At 38.9% G+C, this 23,150-nt stretch overlaps 1 protein-coding gene across 3 annotated transcripts in view; it reads right to left on the bottom strand.

Moving 5' to 3' along the window:
- Positions 1–22,563, bottom strand: part of UBA2 (ubiquitin like modifier activating enzyme 2) — a 41,476-nt gene extending 18,913 nt beyond the window's left edge. The window contains exons 1-10 of one of the 3 annotated variants that reach the window (XM_081807487.1): positions 22,358–22,563; positions 20,398–20,481; positions 18,961–19,031; positions 17,069–17,133; positions 15,559–15,659; positions 13,819–13,940; positions 11,764–11,838; positions 8,140–8,207; positions 7,552–7,673; positions 1,316–1,415 (exon numbers count right to left, since the gene is read on the bottom strand). In XM_081807487.1, coding sequence (XP_081663613.1) covers positions 1,316–1,415; positions 7,552–7,673; positions 8,140–8,207; positions 11,764–11,838; positions 13,819–13,940; positions 15,559–15,659; positions 17,069–17,133; positions 18,961–19,031; positions 20,398–20,481; positions 22,358–22,495 — 946 coding nt within the window. In that variant the 5' untranslated portion in view covers positions 22,496–22,563. The remainder of the gene's footprint in view (positions 1–1,315; positions 1,416–7,551; positions 7,674–8,139; positions 8,208–11,763; positions 11,839–13,818; positions 13,941–15,558; positions 15,660–17,068; positions 17,134–18,960; positions 19,032–20,397; positions 20,482–22,357) is intronic. The other 2 variants (XM_081807485.1, XM_081807486.1) reach the window with 2 other exon arrangements.
- Between the last annotated feature and the right edge of the window lie 587 nt (positions 22,564–23,150).

The raw sequence follows: 23,150 nt of genomic DNA, 5'->3' as shown, positions 1-23,150 counted from the left end.
TGGGTTAGCCTGGTGATGGGTATTAAAGAGGGCACGTACTGAATGGAGCACTGGGTGTTATATGCAAACAATGAATCATAGAACACTATAGCAAAAACGAATGATGTAATGTATGGTGATTAACATAATAAAATAAAATTTAAAAAAAAATTTAGTCCGGGGGCGCCTGGGTGGCTCAGTCGTTAAGCGTCTGCCTTCGGCTCAGGTCATGATCCCAGGGTCCTGGTATCGAGCCCCACATCGGGCTCCCTGCTCCACGGGAAGCCTGCTTCTTCCCTCTCCCACTCCCCCTGCTTGTGTTCCCTCTCTCGCTGTGTCTCTCTCTGTCAAATAAATAAATAAAATCTTTAAAAAAAAAAATTTAGTCCGTAAAGACAAATATTACTGTAGAGAACTGCTCCCAACTGACACCCAAATCTCCTGGGACCCTTTAAGTTTCAATGTGCTAATCACTGCAGTGCATACATTAATCGTAATGCAACTTATCTAAGGCATAGACATAATGTGTGGAAGGGGTGGTAGGATAAGGAAGAAGTCACTACTACAATAGTTTTTCTCACATTTAAAATTATAAGTATGTCCCTAAATTAAATCCTAAAGAGATAATCACACAAAGGTACAAAGATGTGCATGTATTCTTATCACAACACTATCTGAGGGAAAATATGAAACAAAGGTTAACCAATAAGGGACTAGTTAAATAATACTGACTGGAAAGAGCAAGTAACAATATATAAATGTGTATGATTCCATTTATGTAAAGCACATAAACAACTGGCCTTTCTTTTTTTTTTTTTTTTAAAAGATTTTTTTATTTATTTATTTGAGAGAGAGAATGAGATAGAGAGAGCACGAGAGGGGGAGGGTCAGAGGGAGAAGCAGACTCCCTGCCGAGCAGGGAGCCCGATGCGGGACTCGATCCAGGGACTCCAGGATCATGACCGAAGGCAGTCGCTTAACCAACTGAGCCACCCAGGCACCCTGCCCTTTATTTCTGTGCACAGAGTTGACTACCAAGACATTCATTCCCTAAATGTTAATAGTGGCTATTTCTCTAGGTGACAAGATTTCCAGCCATCTTCCTTCTTCATATGTTTCTAAACTGAATTTCTTACCATGAAATTCAGGGTTATTTAAAGATTTTAAGTGAGAGAATTTCCAATTTAGGTATCCCAAAGACTAAAATGTATTTAAGTTTATTTATTTAAGTAATACCTACACCTAATGTTGGGCTTGAACTCACGACCCTGAGGGTCAAGAGCCACATGCTCTTCCAACAAAGCCACCCGGGCACCCCATAAAATGTATTCTTTACCTTGACTTTGTACTTCAGCCCAGTCCAATGGAACCGGAGGTTTCCTTTTCCGCCACAGTTTGTCCATTGTCAACAGATACCGGATATCATCTTTAAAAAGCTTAAAAAAAAATTAAAAAACAAAGATAAAATCCCACAAATCCTATAGTCCCTATGCTGATAAAATATAACAAAATTTCATTGATTTACTATAAATATTACACCATAAAATCTTCTGATTTAAAGATATGTCCTATACCAGCAGATGCACAATTTCCAAAAGAAAAACCCACAAAACGTAAACCTTTTATAAAAATATTTATACAGAACGTCTGCATTTGAAACAGTGAAAGCAGAAATGCTGAGAAAAAAAGTAAAGAACTGTGAATAGTGCTCACGGCCCCTGCCCCGCTAAGTCACCTCCCCCAAGCATACCTAAAGTTCCAAAGATCGATCTGAAGCAAAATCATGCCAATCAAGAAGTTAAATAAACATACACCAGTTCCATAAGAATTGAATTAAATCACTGAGCCTAGAGATACCAGTTAGCAATATCTCCAAGTTCATGGGTATAATAGCAATAAAGCAGAAACATTTTATTTTTTAAAGATTTTATTTATTTATCTGAGACACAGAGAAGATGAGAGAGAGAGCATGAGCAGGGAGGAGGGGCAGAGGGAGAAGCAGACTCCCCAGAGCAGGGAGCCTGACACAGGGCTCGATTCTAGGACTCTGGGATCATGACCTGAGCTGAAGGCAGATTTTTTTTTTTTTAATATTTATTTATTCATGAGAGAGAGAGAGAGAGGCAGAGGCAGAAGCAGGCTCCCCAAGGAGCAGGGAGCCCGATGCGGGACTTGATCCCAGGATCCTGGGATCATGACCTGAGCCGAAAGCAGATGTTTAACTGACTGAGCCACCCAGGCACCCCAAGCATACATTTTAAAAGTACAGTGCTCAAAACCAGAATTTAATCACCTGTAACATCTTTGAAATGTGGTCTGGCCCCCCAAAAGCCCAAAAGCAAAACAATTTCTTTTTCAAAAATGTTATGGGGTGCCCATGTGGCTCAGTCATGTCCGACTCATGATTTCGGCTCAGGTCATGATCTCAGGGTCATGAGATCGAGCCCCAAGTAAAGCTCTGTGCTGGACATGGAGCCTGCTTAAGATTCTCTCTCTCCTTCTCCTCCCACTCACATACACGCCTTTCTCTCAAAAACAAAACAAAATAAAATCATGTTGTAAGCAGTATTATATATAGCCTGAGAGACTATCACATGAATGGCACTATCCTGTGGTAGAATTTCAGATGATTTTATTATATTTATTTTTTCCTCAGCTGTATTTTCTACTGTCAGTTGATTTAGCCAATACATTTATTTTATGTATCAGCTATGAACTTAAAATTGGCTTAATAAAAAAATTCAGAACCATTTCTTTTTAAAAAAGATTTTTATTTAATTAAAAAAAAATTTTTTTTTTAAAGATTTTATTTATTTACTTGACAGAGAGAGACACAGCTAGAGAGAACACAAGCAGGGGGAGCGGGAGAGGGAGAAGCAGGCCTCCCGCCGAGCAGGGAGCCCAATGCGGGGCCCGATCCCAGGACCCCGGGACCATGACCTGAGCCGAAGGCAGATGCTTTAATGACTGAGCCACCCAGGCGCCCCTATTTATTTTAGAGAGAAAGAGAGTGAGAGTGAGCATGGGGGAAGAGGGCAGAGGGAGAGAGAGAATCTCAAGCAGATTCACCCATGAGCCCAGTGCCCAACGCAGGGCTCAATCCCGTGACCCCGAGATCATGACTTGAGCCGAAATCAAGAGTTGGCTTCTTAACCAACTGAGCCACCCAGGCACCCCAAAAATTCAGAACTATTTCTATCAAAATATATTCAATTCAATCAGTATTTATGAAGCATTCTTAAATCTTTGGAAAACCAGCCAAATATACAAATAGTTAGAATACAAATTTAGTGTGAGAATCACACAGCTTTGAGTACTAGCAGGAATTTTGTTCTGAGGAATAAGGAAAGTTCAAGGAGATGGTAACATCTGAAATGGGTGCATAGGCAAGGAAATAAGTTCAGTATGACTTGGGTAACAAAACTGGTTAGACACATTTTATAGAGGACCTTAAGCACTTGGCTGAAAAGCCTCCCAGGCAATGGGGAATTAGCATGGTTTTCCATGCACAAGCTCCATACCCTTTATCCAATTATTAAATACTGGGAATCCCTCAGAGTTCTAAGATGGTACTAAACCATCTTCATGCTCTTTTCTCTTAGGCCTACAAATCCCAGTCTAAACCTCTCTGCTTGCCTTTAGAATTACCTGCCCTTACTCTAATATTCCAGAGGAATCTCAAATTGATTCTATCACCTTATCTCATCCTCTAAGCCCTACACAACACACCTGCTTCCCACCTTACCTACCTCAGAGAATGGCACCTTGTTCATTCTGCTGCCCAGCAGGAAACCAAGTATCATTCCTGATTCTTCACTGTTCCTCACTTTGAACAACCTAGTCTTTTATTTTTTTACAAAAAGATTTTATTTACTTATTTCAGAGAAAGATAGCATGAGCAGGGGTGGGGGAGTGGGGATCGAATCTTAAGCAGACTCCCTGCTGAGCATGGAGCCCAACGTGGGGCTCAGTCTTACAACCCTGAGATCATGACCTGAGCCAAAATCAAGGGTTGGACACTTGAGGCGCCTGGGTGGCTCAGTTGGTTAAGAAGCTGCCTTCGGCCCAGGTCATGATCCCAGGATCCTGGGATCGAGCCCTGCGTTGGGCTCCTTGCTCAGCAGGAGTCTGCTTCTCCCTCTCCCTCAGCCTGCAGCTACCCCTGCTTATTCTGTCAAATAAATAAAATCTTAAAAAAAAAAAAAAAAAAAGCTGGACACTTAATCAACTGAGCTACCCAGGTGCCCTAAACATCCTAAGTCTTGTTAAATCTACTTTTTCTCCACCCTCCACTGGGAATGCAGATAGGTTGTACTGCAGATTATTCTAGCACTGTACAACTTCAAAAGGTACTGTCCCATATTGATTACAATAGGAATATCAGGTCCTAGAATGGTGCACAGCATACCCTCTATATCCGATCCTACAGACCACCTTTTAATGGATTCCCATTGCCTTGGTATAGCATCCTTGTCATGATCTAGGAAGTCTTGCCTGATGCAGCCTCAGCTTATGTTTCGATTCCTCTTCCCAGTCTCCCCTTTAATGAGAATTATTTCAGTTTTCCGACCTGAGACCTTCTGTGTACATGTAGCATTCATATCCCCAGCCCAATTCTTTAAAGTCTTGGGTTGAAATGTCACTTCCTCTGGAAAGCCTCTTTTGAAACCTCATACTGGGTCTAATAACACTGTCTAATAACAATGTTAAGTCAACTTAGTCTTAAAGGGTTCTAATGCATCTGATCTTAATGTCATAACACTCTGATTTTGATATTACTTGTTCAATGTCTGACTTTCCCTCTCAACTATGAGTTACCTACAAAGAGCTGGGACCCTATTTTCCATCTTATTCACTGCTGTATCTCCTATCAGAGTGGTGACCAGCACACAGCAGATGCTTAGTTACCTACTGAACAGACTGGAGATGTACTTGAGATTATGTTGGCATTCAACACTGCTCAAACTGGAATGGGAATAGGTATACGGACACAAGTCTGGAAAATACTGTCACTATCCATAATGGAATTAAGTACATTTTAAGCATAACCAAAATTGATTTTCTAAAGAAAAGTCTATAACAAGGAAATAAATGCAACAGGTTTAAGAATCAACCTATGATATCTCTTGCACTGAGGAAAAGGAGAGGAAACATAAACTGGAGGGAGTAGTAGGCCATTTGCGTAGGACCTATGCATGTTGGAAAGCAGACAGAAGCCAGGAAAGATCAAGATGCGGGGCAGAGAAAAAACACTGTTTGAAAACTAAGGTATAAAATTAAATTGGCAAAATACGGTGATAAAGAAAAAAATTTAAAAGCAGCAAGACAAAAGACAGTAACTTACAAGGGAAACAAACCCCTTATGGCTAGCAGATTTTTCAGCAGAAACTTTTCAAGCCAGAAGGGAGTGACATGATATATTCAAAGTGCTGAATGGGAAAAACCTGTGGCCAAGAATACTTTATCCAGCAAAGCTATTATTCGGAATAGGAGATAAAGACTTTCCCAAACAAAAAAAAAAGTTCATGACCATTAAACCAGCCCTGCAAGAAATATTAAAGGGGACTCCTTGAGTGGAAAGGAGACCAGAAGTGGCAGTATGAAAGGAAACACAAAAGCAGTAAGAATGAATATTTCTGTAAAAAGTCAGCCAAGGAACTCACAAAATAAAAGGATATAAAGTATAACAACATATATCTAAAAGGTGTGGAGAAAAGGCATAAAGAATGGGTTCAGGGGCGCCTGGGTAGCTCAGTTGGTTAAGCGACTGCCTTCAGCTCAGGTCATGATCCCAGGGTCCTGGGATCGAGCACCACATGGGGCTCCCTGCTCGGCCGGAAGCCTGCTTCTCCCTCTCCCACTCCCCCTGCTTGTGTTCCCTCTCACACTGTATCTCTCTCTGTCAATTAAATAATTAAAAAAAAAAAAATGGGTTCAAACTTAAAACCACCATCAACTTAACAGAGACTGCTATATGCAGAAGAGATTATATACAAATCTAATGGCAAAACCACTAATAAATATGCAAAGAATAATGAGAAAGAAATCCAAATGTGTTACTAAAGAAAATCAAGCCATGAAAGAAAGACAAAAAAGGATCAGAGAAAATCTTCAGGAACAACCACAAAAAAATGAAAACACTTGATGGAATGAACAGCAGGATGGAAGAAGCAAAGGAATGAATTAGTGACCTAGAAGAGAGTGATGGAAAGTAATCAAGCTGAACAAGAGAAAAAAGGCATTATGCAAAATGAGGATAGACTTAGGGAACTCAGTGACTCCACCAGACATAACTAACATTCCCTATTATAGGAGTCCCAGAAGGAGAGAAAGGGGGGCAAAAAATTTATTTAAAGTAATAGTTGAAAACTTCCCTTATCTGGGGAAGGAAACAGATACTCAGAGATCCAGGGGACACAGAGAACTCCCATCAAAATCAACAAAAGCAGACCCACACCAAAACATACTGTAATTAAACTAGCAAAATACAGTGATAAAGAAAAAATCTTAAAAGGTACAGGGGGCACCTGGCTGGTTCAGTCAGTAGAGCATGTGATTCTCAGTCTCAGTTTTGAGTTCAAGCCCCCATTCAGCATGGAGCTTACTTAAAAAAAAAAAAAAGACAACGGTACAAGGGGAAAGGAAAAGTAGAAGAATTAACCTTTACTTAGAGATTTCTCTCAAATAGCAGGGGGGAAAAAGTACGCACAAAGTGCGACCTTCTCTTGACATCTGTCCAATGGCTTCAAACCTGTTAATAAATCCTTAAGGTCATCTGCCCATCTGGTAGGAGTGTATTAGGCAGTTCAAGAAAAGCTGAGAAATCTTCAAGTATCTATTATGATAAACCTGCTAGGGAGTGAAGGCAAAAGCAGTAAAAAGACTTTTAAACATAGACATGAATACCTAGCTGGCCTATAAATTAGATAGAGCCAATTAAAACAATCTTGTGGATTTCTCTAGAAATATTCAGCAGGCAAATAATATATACTAATGAAGAGGGATCTGACCAAGAACGAGAGGATTAGGGATTCAAGAGTAATTAAGTACATGTCAGATTCCCAAGAGATTTGAGCAGGAAAGGGATATAAGAGAAGATGAAAAACAGCAGGAACCAAAGATCAGTTAAAAGGAAAATCAAGAAGTTCAGTGTAAGTGAGGGAAGGAAAGCCAACCAAGAGTGTAAGTGAGCCTCTCTATTTTAATTTCTATGAAGATGGTATACTGATTTATCATTAGTGCTAAAATTACAAAACCTAGGGGTGCCTGCACGGCTGTTGGTTAAGCGACTGCCTTCGGTTGAGGTCATGATCCCAGAGTCCTGGGATCGAGCCCCACATCAGGCTCCCCTATTCAGCAGGGGAGTCTGCTTCTCCCCCTCCCCCTACTCATGCTCGCTCTCTCACTCTCTTTCAAATAAATAATCTTTAAAATTCCAAAACCTGCTTATCCTGATGATATCAATCAACTTATTAAGAGAACATTAAGCATAAAAAGCATATATTTCATGTACTATTTTAAAACAAACAGAATAATAAATCTATCCATAATTATGAAGGAAGTAAATCTAACCTTGGTAAAAAGTTTAACCGGATCATATCCAGTTGATTTAGCCCATTCCTTAGTGGAAATACGTTTAATGTCACCATCTTCGTTAGATGCTCTGGCTCTGGCTTCAGCTTCCATTGGTTCCCCTATAAAATGAACACCATTTTATTCTCAGCTATAATAAATGTAGAACTAAGCTCTCATCTACCTTTGGGGGAAAAAAAGAGTCATTTGTGGAAGTCATCTGCACATGACACATTCTGACCTCAAAGAGAAAGAAAAATAATATGCTCATTAGCATCTTTTCCTACCTCAGTTTCTTAAGGCCACATGTAGAAGAGTTCAAAATATGGACCTGTAATCAGATCTGGAAACAACTCTCTGCTCTATTTACTACATTTGTGACATTTCTGCATCTTGTCTTCACCAGTAAATGGGACTACTCTTTTTTTAAAACATTGTTTTAAAGATGAAATAATCCATCTTAAACACATAATATACTGTCTAACACAAAACAGCAATTATTTTTTTCTCCTCTTATGCTATCAATATTAAGATAGCAAAATAAAGGCAGTCCTCATTATATAAGAGAACATATCCCAATCTACTCACAGGAAGCTTCAGGGTCAGCTCTGTCAGGGGATACTTCTTGATCAGCATCTTCTTCCCCAAACAACTGGCTATAATAAGAGTAATAAATATTTATGTTCAACAAAATATTGTGAACAAATATTTACTTTTCCTACTTCCCCTCAAAACAACTAACTTAGAATATTCCAAATCTATAGGAGGAATGAGGAATAAACAATTGGCAGGCTAAATTTTAGTAAATCTATATTCATTCCTATCATCTAGGTTCTGCAAATTCCTATGTTAAAATCTTTGATCAAGACACAGGTGAGCAGCTTTTACATTTTACTTGGATACCATTCTAATGCCAGAATGATACTTGTGAAATACGCCTGCAGCTAGCTATTAGAAAAACATTATTACACATCTGCTACATGCTGGGCACTGATCTAGGTGTAAGAATAAGCAGTGAGTAAGATGTTTTTTTCATGGTACTGTATCTCTTTACTACTAAAAGGTCTTCAGAAACAATATATTAAGCAGGAATTCTCCTCTGTTAATCCAGTTATCCTAAAAACTATTTAATAACACTTACAGGAACATAATGTTCCACCTTTCCTCAAGTACTGGACTTACAAGAAAGCTATCTTTTCAAAGGAATCCTTTGCAGTTAAAAAAAAAAGGAAAAGCTATCATCTCAAAGTTTCTCAAAACTCCTGATATACTCTACAAGAAAATGTCCACTTGTTTCCCAAAGTCACTGTATCAATTTTCACCCCAATGGCATGTAAGAGTTCCTATCGATTCACTTCCTCTCCAGACTTAACATTTTACCAAACTACTGAGTATAAAATAGTATCTTGTGATTTTATTAATTTTCCATGTTAGTCATGAAGTTAAACATATCTTCATTTGCTTACTGCCTATGTGGGTTTCTCTTTAAGTGAAAAAATGCCTGTTCATATTATTTTGTCACGTTGCCTATTTCTTGATCACAGGAATATATTCTAAGATCATAATTTTTAGTTGACTTTATGTTGCAAATATTTTCTCATGTCTTTTGACAAGAGATATTTAATTAATTTCAATGAATCAATCCTTTCCTTTACGGTTAGCACTTTGTGTCTTGAGACATTGTTCCCTAAAGATTTTCCTCTATATTAGAAAGATTTTTTTTTTTTAAGATTTTTTTTTTTTTATTATTTATTTGACAGAGAGAGAGACAGTGGGAGAGGGAACACAAGCAGGGGGAGTGGGAGAGGGAGAAGCAGGCTTCCCACCCGAGCAGAGAGCCTGACGCAGGACTCGATCCCAGGAACCTGGGATCATGACCTGAGCTGAAGGCAGACGCCTAACAAACTGAGCCACCTAGGCGCCCCTAGAAAGTTTTTTTCTGTTAACATCTAAATACTTAATCCACCTGGACTTAATTTTTATATATTCTTTAAAGTAGAGAATGTAAGTTTTTTCCACATTGATAATGAATTGTCCTACCTTTTATTTAATCCCTTCTTTCATCTGGGATCTCGTATGCAACCTTGGTCATGAGCTCTGCATTGTCCCAATGGTCTGTGTTTCTATCTCTGTACCAGCAACACACTGTAAGTTACTTTTAGCTTATATTAAACCTTGACATCTATTAGAACAAGTCACCTCAACCTACTCCTTTCCAGGAATGTTTAAGCCTTATTCTATAAATTTTATAATAGCTGAACGAGTTCCAGTACAAACCCTGATGAGATTTTGATTGGAACTGCATTTGAATCTATAGATCAACTTGAAGACAAATGACACACACACAATATTGACTTCCAATCCACAAATACATTCTTTCCTCTTATTTTATCCTTCTTTTTATGTTCCAATGGTTACTATAATTTTCCATATTGGGTCTTATAAATCAAGATTTATAAGTACCTGAGAGTACTTCATGCTTTTAGATGCTTTATTTTTAGGTATCTTTAATATTTAATTATACAATTTTATAGTGAGTTATCCATTTTTATATTTTTTAACTGCGTGATGCTGCATATAGAAATGTAATCTTTTAGTTGGCCATGCTGCTAAACTGTCATTATTTCTAATAATTTATCTATAGATTCTTTGGAGTTTTTTATGCAGGTAACTATATTGTATACAAACAACAGTTTTGTTTCTTTTTTTCTCAACTCTTCTCCTGGATTTCCTTTTTGTCTTATTGTATGGGCTAGGAACTTCATTACAACATCAAGTAGAAGCAACAATAATGGGCATCCTCATGTCAACTCTGATTTCAAAGGGGATGATTTGTAACTTTCATCATTAAAAATAATGCTTGTATTGGTGCGCCTGGGTGGCTCAGTTGGTTGGGTGTCTGCCTTCAGCTCGGGTCGTGATCCCAGGGTCCTGGGATCGAGCCCTGTGTCAGGCTCAGTGGAGGTCTGCTTCTCCCTCTGCCCCTCACCCCCACTTGTGTGCACACTCTCTCTCAAATAAATAAAACTTTTTTAAAAATTTAAAAAATAATGCTTATATTAAGTATATGGTTGGCAAATAGTGGAAATTTCTGACTGCTGGAGTGAGACTGTACAGATAATCAAGGGGAGGAAGCTAGAACGATCCCTGTAGTAATGGATGAGAGCTGGAGACACCAGTATGAATTCATATTTACCTTAATATACAGAAATGTTTATAAATTTGTGTATATATACAGATTAGCATAGATATATATTTGCTCCGTTGGCTAAAAGGGCCTCAAAGATACAACAACTAATAGCATGCCAAGCATTCAGATCTTGGTTTCTAATGCCATTCTTCAAAAAAAGGAACCAGGGCTGGGCGCCTGGGTGGCTCAGTTGGTTAAGCGACTGCCTTCGGCTCAGGTCATGATCCTGGAGTCCCGGGATCGAGTCCCGCATCAGGCTCCCTGCTCAGCGGGGAGTCTGCTTCTCCCTCTGACCCTCCCCCATCTCATGCTCTCTCTCTCTCTCATTCTATCAAATAAATAAATAAATAAAATCTTTAAAAAAAAAAAAAAAAAGGAACCAGGGCGCCTTGGAGAAAGGTCTAATTCTACGGCAGGAAATAACATAATGAGCCTGGAACATCTAGTACCAGAAAGCAAGGAACTGCTCCCCAAACACCCCCACTCACATTGATGGCAGTATGTCTAAGAGCACAGAGCTAACAGAAAGAGCTCCCAGTGGCCAAAGCTAGAACAATCTGAGCAACAAAATATACTACTGGACTTAACCCGAAATATAAAATATATTCAACATGAATGCAGACTGATATAAATGATGAATAAATCAATAGATGGGTGAGAAAAGACAAACCTTCTAGGCAGAAGAACTCTAATTTATGTAGATACCTCTGCCCTCAAGGAAACAGAACACAGCTCCCATTCCTTAGGTGTGGGCTGCACACAGTGACTTCCCTCCAAAGTGTACGGTACAATAGAGAAGGGGGGATGAGGAGAGTAACTTTACAATGGAGAAACCTGACAAACACTACCTTAGTTAAGTGATCAAGGCCAACATTAACAGTTATAAATCATGTCAGTAACATATTTACTCTTCATACGATGTGATGAAAATGGCAATTTATCTACCTCTATGATTTCCCTCCCAATAGCTCATAATAACAGTGTTAACATCAAAAAAAATTTCCCATAGTGGGCCATCCTACCTGACCAGCACTCTCAAAATTATCAGGTCATCAAAAAGGAGTAAAGTCTGAGAAACTATCACAGCCAAAGGAGGCCTAAAGAGACATGACAGACAACTAATGGTAATGTGGTATCATGGAACAGAAAAGGGACACTGGGTAAAAACAAAGGACTTTCTGAATAAACTATGGACTTCAGTTAAATATGGTATCAATAGTGGTTCATTAATCGCTGCATATGTATCATACTAACAATGTTAAAAGGGAACTCTGTATTATCTTCTCATTATTTCTGTAAATTTGAAACTGTTCTAACAAGTAAAGTCTGTTAAAAAGAAAAAAATGTTTGCCAAATAATGCTTACAAAGTATATTTTTTATGAAATTTCATTGTTATACCATTATATGTGTACTTTTCTGAGTGCATACACATTATACCTTAATCAAAAAATAAAGAAAACCAATGTTTGCTATAAGTTTGTAAAAGGTATCTTTTACCAGGTTGATAAAATGTTCTTATTTTATTAAGAATTTTTGGGATGGCTGGGTGGTGTAGTCGGTTAGGCGTCTGCCTTCAGCTTGGGTCGTGATCCCAGGGTCCTGGGATCAAGTCCCACATCCGGCTCCTTGCTCTTCTCCCTCTCCCTGCCACTATCCCTGCTTGTGCTCTCTCTCTCTCCCTGACAAATAAATAAAATATATATAAAAAAAGAAGAAGAACAAGAACAAGAATATTTGTCATGAGGGGTGCCTCGGTGGTTCAGTCAGTTAAACGTCCAACTCTTGATTTCGGCTCAGGGTTGTAATCTCAGAGTCATGAGACTGAGCCTGTCCGACTCTGTGCACCATGGGGAATCTGCTTCTCTCCCACTCTCCCTCTGCCCCTCCCCACGCTCTCTCTCAAATAAAAAAAAAAAAAAAAAAAAAGTCTTGAAATTCTCCTTTTATTCTGTAATGGCCTTAAATGGTTTTGTTATCAAAAACATGATAGCCCCATAATGCAAACTGAGAAGTATTCAGGTTTTAAAAAATGTCTCTGGGACAATTTACTTAACATTATAACGATATAGTACTTGCAAGTTCAGTGGAAATCACCAGTAAATTCAGATAGGTTTGGTGCATTATTCAGAATTCAAACCACTTATTAAATTCCCCTAAGGTATAGTACTGTTCAGGCTTTCTTATTTCTTTTTGAGTCTGTTTTTTTTTTTAAGTTTTTTTTCAAAATGAATTTATCCAGGAGCACCTGAGTGGCACAGTCAGTTAAGGATCCCCCTTTGGGTTTTGGTTCAGGTTGTGATTTCATGAATCATGAGATCGAGCCCCTTATCTGGGTCCACACTCAGCAGGGAGTCTGCCTGAGATTCTCCCCCCCCCCACCCCGCGCTCTCTAACTAAAAAAAAAAAAAAAAATTTTATCCAGATCATTAAAAATTTCTGTATACAGGCATGGTCTTTTTATTATCATCCTTTTGTTCTTTACTATCATTTAAATCTGTGCTGAGATTACATTCCCCATTTATTTCTCTCTCCTTTTCATGATTGAACTCACAAAGTATTTTTTTCCTCTTACCTCAATTACATCCTTCCCACTAATTTCCTTGGAGTTTATCCTTTTTCTAATTTAAGTTGGGTCCTTAGCTCATTAATGTTCATCTCTCTTCATGTGTGTAAGCCTAGAACTTTTCTTCCAACTGCCACATTCAATGCATCCAAGTTTCACATGCAGTATTTTCATTATCATTAAAAAGTATTTTTAACTTCCATGATTTCTTTTTTAACCAATGAATTACTTCTAAGTATGTTTTTTATAATTCCAAATACACAGACTTGTATTCATTTAGTTATATGCCTGTCTCCAATATCAGGCTTCCTAAATAGTCCATGGTATATAACGGACACGCATGCAATATTGGCTGAATTCAGCACAAGAAGTAACAAGAAAGTTAACGGAGCGTCTCTTTGCCATATTTAAAAGAATATTCCTCATAAATACAATCTGAGATATAAAAATAAAAATGACCCCATTTCCCATCGTCAGTACTGAAAATACACCCAGAAATATATATACTCTTACTTGAACAAATATTTTGCCCAAACGATGCAATGAATAGGTTCAGAAGGGGTGTTACGAATTGTACAGCCAGGGAAAGTTCTCTGGGTAGGTTTGGGATGACATTCATAACACTCAGTTACACCCTGCAAAGTCAGAATACGAGAAAAGTATTTATCCCATGATGGTAGTTTCTCAACATCATAAAGTAATCATCATAAATATTCATTCATCTACATTCTAACTGGGTTTTATACTGTCAAGAAAATTTTAAAATATCAGTGACTCCAAAATCCTTACTTTACAAACAAGGAACTGTAACAAAAGTCAACTGAATCAATCAGTCACAGCTAAGTCTAAGCCAGGATTCCTCTGACTCCGGCCCAGTAAACAACACTTAAAACAAGCCAAAAACAAAATCAAAAACAAAAAGCCACACTGCACCTGAATATCAAATACAAGAAGTTTATCTTAATCACACTAAACAAAAGAAAAACTACTAGAAAGACGAACAGCTTTCTAACCAATTATCTCTCAAAGGTGTGGACCTCAGTTATTTAAATATTATTCATAGCCTTACCTTATAATCTCCTAAAAATTAAGAAAACTAAAAGTAATTAATAATTTCAAGAACCACCTAGATACACAGAAAAATCCTAGATATTACCAAACAAAATACTTTTCATTTTGTTGAGCTAGGGTTACATTTTAATTTGCAATGTAAGGAGTCCTTGAGAGAAGTCTATGGCACCTCAGACAATCTTTCAAAACCATCAAATGAACATTCCTCATTTCAGCAATTCTCAACCTCAGTATTAATACGTACTAGTACCTTAGGATCAGGTTAACGAACCAAAACCTGCAAATATTGTTTTAATATAAATGACAGCAGATCCAGGATTTTCTCCATAATACCATTTCTGGTGTCCTTTCAATAAACCTTCTTGGGGGCAGCCATATGACAAGCAGCCATCCCTCAAATCACAGTGGATAAGAGAACGACTGCTGTGACCTATAAACAGACCCTGAAGGGCTCCACTGATTTAACTAAATTTAATACACACTGATATTTACAAATCTTTGTAAAAGGATACTAAATAAGTGTCCAAGAGTATTTATCAGCTAAAACAAAAGAAGCAGAGCCACAATTTCCAACATGGGTAAACTGCCAAATAATGGACAAAAGTAGCAAATTTTAAGTGGTAATTCGAATTCTGGTTTCAAAACCTGCAAAATTACTCTTCAAATGTATCTATGTTTAATTTCCTAAAAGAACTAAAAGAAAAAAGATCACAATGCTGGATTTTATAAAACTGGGTTATGAGTCCACAGGTATTTATTTGCTCTATTAATCTCTAGTTTTCTCTAAATGTCTGAAATATTTCACAAATACAACAAATATTTTCAAAGTACTCTTCAGATCTTTGAAGTCCAGACTTCAGATAAAAAGTAACTTTGGAGAAGGCAGTTTTATCATACACCAACTATGGCATCACAGGTAGTTTTATAGCTACAAAGTATTTTAAAAGGCAATGTCATTAAGCTTACCAGTCTAATATATAAGCTACAGAAGCAAAGTAGCACAGAGCTAGAAAAATCTCTGCCTATATTCTTTGTATTACCTTTATAGTATCTAAGTTTTATCAGAGCACAAAAATCCCTACATCTTGGATGGTGACCAGCCCATATCATATAAATCCAAAGTTTACTTCTTCCCTCCTTAAGGTCCCAAATAAATATTTGGGAAGTAAAAACTTACTTTACCTTTTTGATGGTAGTTACTTGCCCAAGGTAACCAGCAGTTCCACTCTCAATAAGAGGAACATCAGCTGCCAGACACATCCTATTAACATGGTTGCGGGCAGCTGGAAGAAAAATACTAGTTAGCAGGAGTTTATGGGGGGAAAAATTAGTTACTTTAATTAGGATAACATTTACCCAAACTATTTTTTTTAATTTGTTATGTAATTTTCTTATAGCTATGACCAGTGTAATAAAACGGTTACACTTAAAGAGACATTCACTAGCAAAATTCCAAACGTAAGGAATTTATATCACAAATTTACTCCAGGAAAAGCACACCTATAAATAATTTTTGGATTCTAAAGTGTCACCTTTCTCTTCTGTTGCTGTGTGCCTACTCTATTAATCTTGGCTAAAACATTGTTTCAGTATGTTCTGAATCCTTACTATTATTCTAATAAAATTATCAGGTAACACATGGAAATGAATGGAGAATGGAGAATATCAACTTGGAACTACTAAGGCAGTTTAAGGCAAGGGGAATAAAGAGGAGTCTAGTTAAAAGTCATTCAGGGATGCCTGGGTAGCTCAGCCAGTTGAGTACCCAACTCTTGATTTCGGCTCAGGTTCTCAGGGTCACGGGATTAGGCTCTGTGTTGGGCTCCATGCTCAGCACAGGGTCAGCTTGAGATTCTCTCTCTCTTTCTCAGCTCCTCCCCCTTCACTCAGGAGCACACTCTCTCTCAAATAAAATCTTAAAAAAAAAAAAAGTCTTTCTGACCTTTCCTCATGCTACTTTGTGTTTTTTCTTTGGTATTTCAAGCTCAAAATGGTTACAAACCACTCCACAAATGTTGTTTTACATGTAGAACAATGACTGGCTATGCAGCACTTGATTATAAGAAACATTACCCCCTATTGTGGAAAGCTTAAATGGTCTAAAATATGTACATCTAAATAGAATCCAGCCTGTTCTCTTACGGCACCCACCTATACCTAAAATAATTCAAGATCCATGGCATCTATACTAACTTTGACATCCTCTTGCCCCGGTCTTGAAACAGTGGTTTTACAGCCCCGATCGCACTTTAGAATCACATGGGAAACTTGGAAAAAATATGCTCAGGCGCCATTCAGAGAGTCTGACTTAACTGGTCTTGAGATGTGAGATACAGGCACAGATATTTCTTAGATCTCCATGTAAATGAAGGAAGTCACACTGTGCTTAAGTGATGGGATACTCTGAAACAAGCACACACCCACATACCATATGTAGTCACCCTCTTTAGCGATTTTAACAACTTCTATGTTCACACGTTTTGCTAGAACAGCAGAGTATGTGATAGCTAAATTCCTGCCTGAAACCAGTTCTAGTTAAAATTACAACCAACTGGCAAATTTTAAACCTAACCTTACTGCTCTCTAGATGTAACTCATAAGGAAATACTTTAAACACTAAAAGGCTGTGGAAACAGCCTTGTTACGGGGGAAGGGAAATACTTAGGAATTAAATGTATTAAAATAATCTCACCTCTGTTATCTAAAGCATTCATAACCAATATAAATTGTCGGAAAAATTCCACATTATAGTCAGGGCTACAAAACAAAACAAAACAAAACGTCACCAAAACAACTGGCCTTATACCTGATCTTCACAGCAGAATACAGGGTCCTAAAAAACATACTAAAGTAACAGTGCAAAAATAACTGATATTAGGGTTATGTATCATATAATAGGTTTGACTTTTTCGAAACACCATAGCAGATTTCAAAGAAATAATTTCCCCTTAATCCCTGTGACTTAACATCCTTTTTGGTCAGCAATCTGGGGCCTAAGAGCACGATCTCAAACTGGCAGAAAGATGGCATGACTTCACCAGTCCCACCAGGCCTTCTCCGGGCAGCCTGGGAACATATAAAGAACACATTCCCAGGATCTGCCTGGCCTCTGGCTTCACCTCACATGGTCAGGATCAGGCAAGGTTCAGGCCTCTAGGGTCCCCGCTTTTAGCAGCACTGGGAAAGCAATGCAGGGTAAGGGGGTTATGGAGCTACAGGAAGGTTTGCAGAGCAAACATCCAGAAATTAAAAAAACTGGATACAGATTTCCTGAGAAAGTGTAAGACTTTCTCTAATTCCAGACCTCAAACAAGAAGTAATTATTTCTAATACCACTTACTTGTAAGTTAGGCAACAACTATAAAGGATAATTTAGACCCAGGGTTCCTTTGTTCCAACACTTCCAAAATTACATATTTACTCTATCTTTACTGAGATCAGAGCATATTTATGTATGGTGAAAACTATGGTCCCGTCACAATTCCTAGTGTTATATTACAAAAGTCATAGTCCAAATAAACAAATTATTTTGGGAAGGAACCTTTTAAACTGAAAAAGACCAGAACTGAAATCAGTCAGAATGAGAGCAATATATTTAGAAGTCTGAATCATCACATACAAGGATTTTTCATAGTTTAAGTGTATCTGTATTTAAAACAAAACTATAGGGGCGGGGCGCCTGGGTGGCTCAGTTGGTTGAGCGACTGCCTTCGGCTCAGGTCATGATCCTGGAGTCCCGGGATCGAGTCCCGCATCGGGCTCCCTGCTCGGCGGGGAGCCTGCTTCTCCCTCTGACCCTCCTCCCTCTCATGCTCTCTGTCTCTCATTCTCTCTGTCTCAAATAAATAAATAAAATCTTTAAAACAAAAAAAAAAAAAACTATAGGGGCACCTGGGTGGCTCAGTCGGTTAGCCGGCTGCCTTCGGCTCAGGTCATGATCCCAGGGTCCTGGGATCGGGGCCCACATCGGGCTCCCTGCTCTGCAGGAAGCCTGCTTCTCCCTCTCCCACTCCCCCCTGCTTGTGTTGCCTCTTTCACTGTGTCTCTGTCATACAAATAAATAAATCTTTAAAAAAAAACAAAAAACAAAAAAACAAAACTATAAGACCTTTTATGTTTCCAAATAACTTATTTATTTAAAGTATTAAAATATCTTACCTCTTATTTCCTCTTATCTAACTCATTTAAATCATATATATAAACTGTTAATAAAACTCAACTTGGGCACAAGCTACCACATTTTAATTTTTCTAGAAAAATCATTTTTTCTTTTCTAAGTTTTAATTTAAATTTCAGGTAATTAACATACAGTATAATATTAGTTATGTAGTGATTCAAGACTTACATACAACACCTGGTACTCATCACAAGTGCCCTCCTTAATCCCCATCACATATTTTACCCACTCCCCACCAACCTCCCCTCTGATAACCATCAGTTTGTTCTTTATAGTTAGGATAGAAAAATCATTTTTAAAAACCAGAATGACTTCAAACTCCTGTATCTGGCTACTAAAAATACCTAACGCTTTCGAAGTTTAATTGACAACAAACACAATTTTGCAACATAATAATTAGAACATACTTCATGATGCTGTCATGGTAGGCTATGATATTAGCTTTTGGGTAAAACTGCAGTACACTTTCTTTAGCAACCTGGAAAAACAAACAACAGTAAATTACTAATTTACTAAATAGCTACAACATTTCTCTCTCTATGTCAAGTTTATGGCACACAACACTGCCATTTCACCTACTTACATATCCTATTTATATTAAAAACTAAAGAAATATAAAAATGTGACAAAATTTCATTAAGATTAAGCTATACACATATTTATAAAATAACAGGAGAATTGGCCCCTTCCCTTATACACATCTACATGAATGGCAAGCTTCAACAAAAACATAAAATGCAGTAACTAAGTGTGATTTGTTCATTCATTCAACATTTACTGAGTATCTTCTATGTGCCAGATCTGCATGAAGCACTTGGTGAGCCAAGGTGACACTGATCAATGTTGATAAACAGAACTACAAGCTATGATAAATGATACCTAGAAAAAGTAGAAGCTATAGAAAAAGTAGAAGCTATAGGGCGCCTGGCTGGCTCAGTCAGAACAGGCTACTCTTGATCTCAGGGTTGTGAGTTCGAGCCCCGCATTGGGTAGAGAGATTACTTAAATAAGTAAAAAAATTTTAAAGAAAAAGTAGAAGTTGTTAGGAGAGGAAGGTCTGACTTAGTCTACGAGGTTTAGTCAGAGTGTATCCCTAGAGAATAAAGCCAAAATTTGAAAACTAAAAACGAGAAAACAGTGGGAGTTTGCCAAAAAGGTTGGGAGAAAAGCGAAGTGAAAAGATGTTTTAAAACACTGAATCAAGGGGCGCCTGGGTGGCTCAGTCGTTAAGCGTCTGCCTTCAGCTCAGGTCATGATCCCAGAGTCCTGGGATCGAGCCCCACATCGGGCTCCCTGCTCAGCGGGAAGCCTGCTTCTCCCTCTCCCACTCTCCTTGCTTGTGTTCCCTCTCTCGCTGTCTCTCTCTCTGTCAAATAAATAAAATCTTTAAAATCAATCAATCAGTCAATCCCTGAATCAAGATGGAACACTCAAGGAACTAACGAAAGGTCAAGGTGACTAGAACCTCAGGGAAGGCCACCCTTTTAGAAAAAGTGTAACAAGAGCCTAGGCTGTAGTTTCTCTTGCCCTCAAATACAGCAGTCAACCTCTGGGGAACACTGGAACAATGCTCATCCTAAGCAAACAATCAGAAATTTAAATATGAAGGGGACACCATTTACTGGATTGGGTAGAGCACGTCTACTTCCTCAGCAGACCAAACAGGAGGGTGTAGTCCTTTACATCTTTATTCTTCACAATCTCTCAAGTAAAAAGAGGTGGCTTCCCCCATATACTCCCTCCTACTGAAAAGTCCCAATTAATCTGATAACAGAAAGAGAAGATCCATCAAAGTGCAGAAATATTAATGAATAAATAGAAATAGTATATAAGAAAAATGTTACCTGGGCCTTTGATCTTCCAACATGTTTCTTTTGAAACAAAAACTGCCTGTTGAGGTTGCTGACATCGATAGTATCCAGATCAATCTACAAGTGCATAAACTCCAGATAAATCACAAATTTTCTGGTATGTTTGAGCAAGATCACTATCCTCAGCATCCATAAACCAAAACTTTTGCTATTTGTTACATTAGCAGAGAAAATGCTTTTCATTTTCAACCAGTAATAGCAAAATTATTAAACTGATAAAAATAATTTAACACATATTTTAAAGAACTTGGGATTTAATTTCAGAGATAACTTTCTCAAAAATATTTTAGAAAGGACACATCTTTTTGTTTGTTTAATCATTCTGGAAAGTATGTTTGGAAATTCCTTAGATGCCATAAAATTATATGTCTGTTGAAAATAAATATATAATTCATTTATCTATCAATCTAATTAATTACTCTTTCAAATCGAGTATGTTAGATTTAACTGTGACTTCTTTTCTTAAATGATACTTGGCAGAGTTACTGAATGTTTGCTGCTTTAGTTCAAAGTCTTCATCTACACACAACTCCATTTACAATTATTATTAACCTAAGGGCTGTTAAAGGAAATGTCTACACGAGGTTAAAAATGTGTCACTTAAGTTTTAAGTTTTATCTAATTGCTGCTTAAATAAACATAAGGGAAGAAAATAATAATGACTTAAAGACTTTCATTCCATTTCAATAAATTTATATGAAGAGTAATCAAACGTTCTAATCGTGAAACAGCTTAACAGTTTGGGTTATAATTTCTGAAAATCATTATATAACCACCTAATCATTTTCTATTTGTACTTTCCACATTTATTACAAAAATTAAATCAAATAAAAAAGAATGAGCATTTTTCAGGTGCCCAATCCACGGTCTTGTCTATTACAAAACGGTTCTTTAAACATGCAGCAGTAGTTACCAGCTAAAGCACAATCGTATCTGGATCTGCAGTACAGAACTGGATGGGAAGACTAACCTTTTAACAGCCAAAGAAAAAATGTGTAAATTCTTTTCCCTCCAGTCACTCATTTATTAGTTCAGTCTGCTACTTCTACTTTTTCCATTCCGTGCTTCCACCACACCTTAAGACAATTTAAACTCACATCCAAATTCCTAACATCCCCAATCTCTAAAAAGTTTAATATAAATAATTTAAAATTACTGCCACTCTACGTGAGTGCAAAAGTTAAAATCTTCACCAACATCTTTAACGACATAAGCGAGTGTGTCTACGGAGATAATGACAGTCACGCAGACTGTAACGAGAGAGGAGCGCAAGTCCCAAAAGAGTCCTGCCACTTGCTTCGTGACCCAAGTAAGTTACTAAAACCCTTCTAAATCTCACTTTTCTTCTCATCTGTTAAAAAAAGGGATGAAAATGGCGTTTGCAACCTTACGGAGGTAGCGAAGATTAGATGTGTTAATGCAAGTTAACCGCTCAGAACTGCGCCGGGCTCGGGACAAGCGCTCAGTATGTACTGGCTCCTATTACCGCCACCCTCTGCTCTGGACCAGTATTTCTGAGTTAAGGGAGACCGCCAAAATGAAGTCACAACATCCACGAGACTCAAACAATCACCTCCGCCTCCCACTAAAGCTGGGGAACTGCTCTGAACCGAAAAGACACGAGGCCGCTCCCACAGCCTAGAGCCGCCACAAATTGGCGCTGCCAGGGAGGCAGGGGGCGGCCGCGCGGCGCGACGCCCGGAAGACCCCGGCCCGCGGCCTCTCTGGCGTCCCGAGCGGACCGGGCGTGCAGGGAGGCCCGCTCCGGCCCCGCCGAAGAGCGCCCTCTCCGCAGGCACCCACGACCCCCGGACTTCCAGGCCTGCTGCCACCACCCCCGCCACCTCAACTCTGGTCCCGACCTCCGGAGCCCGAGCCCCCGGCCCCGGCAATACGGCCCGCCATTCAGCCCGCGCGCACGCCTGGCCCTCACCAGGTCGATGTGGGAGAAGCCGGTGAGCACAAGGTTCTTGAGGAGCTCGCAGCCGATGCCACCCGCGCCCACCACCAGCACCCGGCCCCCGGCCACGGCCTCGGCCAGCTCCCGGGGCAGTCCCCGCGACAGTGCCATGGCGGGACGACCACGAGCCGCGGCGGAGGCGGAGGCGCGAGAACTGAGCCGCGGCCGGAAGCAGGTGGGGGAAGGGCGGCCCATCTTCCGTTCCTGCGCACTGCGGCCGCCGATTGGCGCCGAGCGGGCTACGCCCGGGACCTGTGGAGTGAGCTGCTTGGGTCTAGGCTGGGCTTTGCGCGAAGGAGCTCTCACACCTCCCGCCGTACTCCAGCCGGTCGTGTTTTTCACGCGCAAAGAACCGCTGTCTGGCTTTAGGAAACCTAAGGGCCACCTTTTAGCCTGGGGTTTGAACTCGCAGCCAAGGCTTACAGGTTAGAAAACAGATGCCCCTGTATGTAAAGAGCTCTTACAAATTAACAACAAAACAAATACCACCCAAACAACAAATATAGGCCAAGGATGTGAACAGGCACTCACAAAGAAAATGAATATGATCAATAAACATAAAATTTAAAGAAAGAAATGTAAAATAGTACTGAAATCATTTTCACTTATGAAGCCAGCAAACAAAAAAGTGCAACATTCCGTGTGGTCAAGAGATGGGAAAACAAGCATTCCCGTAGCTATAAGTAAGGATTCTAAAGCAAAGCTTTTCTAGAGAGTGTTAAAAGATAAACTGAGGCATATTTAAAAATTTTTGTTTGAGCAAAAC

Source organism: Leptonychotes weddellii, chromosome 16 (assembly GCF_054177405.1).
Source record: "Leptonychotes weddellii isolate Sample4059 chromosome 16, ASM5417740v2, whole genome shotgun sequence".
NCBI lineage: Eukaryota > Metazoa > Chordata > Mammalia > Carnivora > Phocidae > Leptonychotes > Leptonychotes weddellii.
Note: the sequence above shows the minus strand (reverse complement) of the source record. Positions and strands in the feature narration are given on the sequence as shown.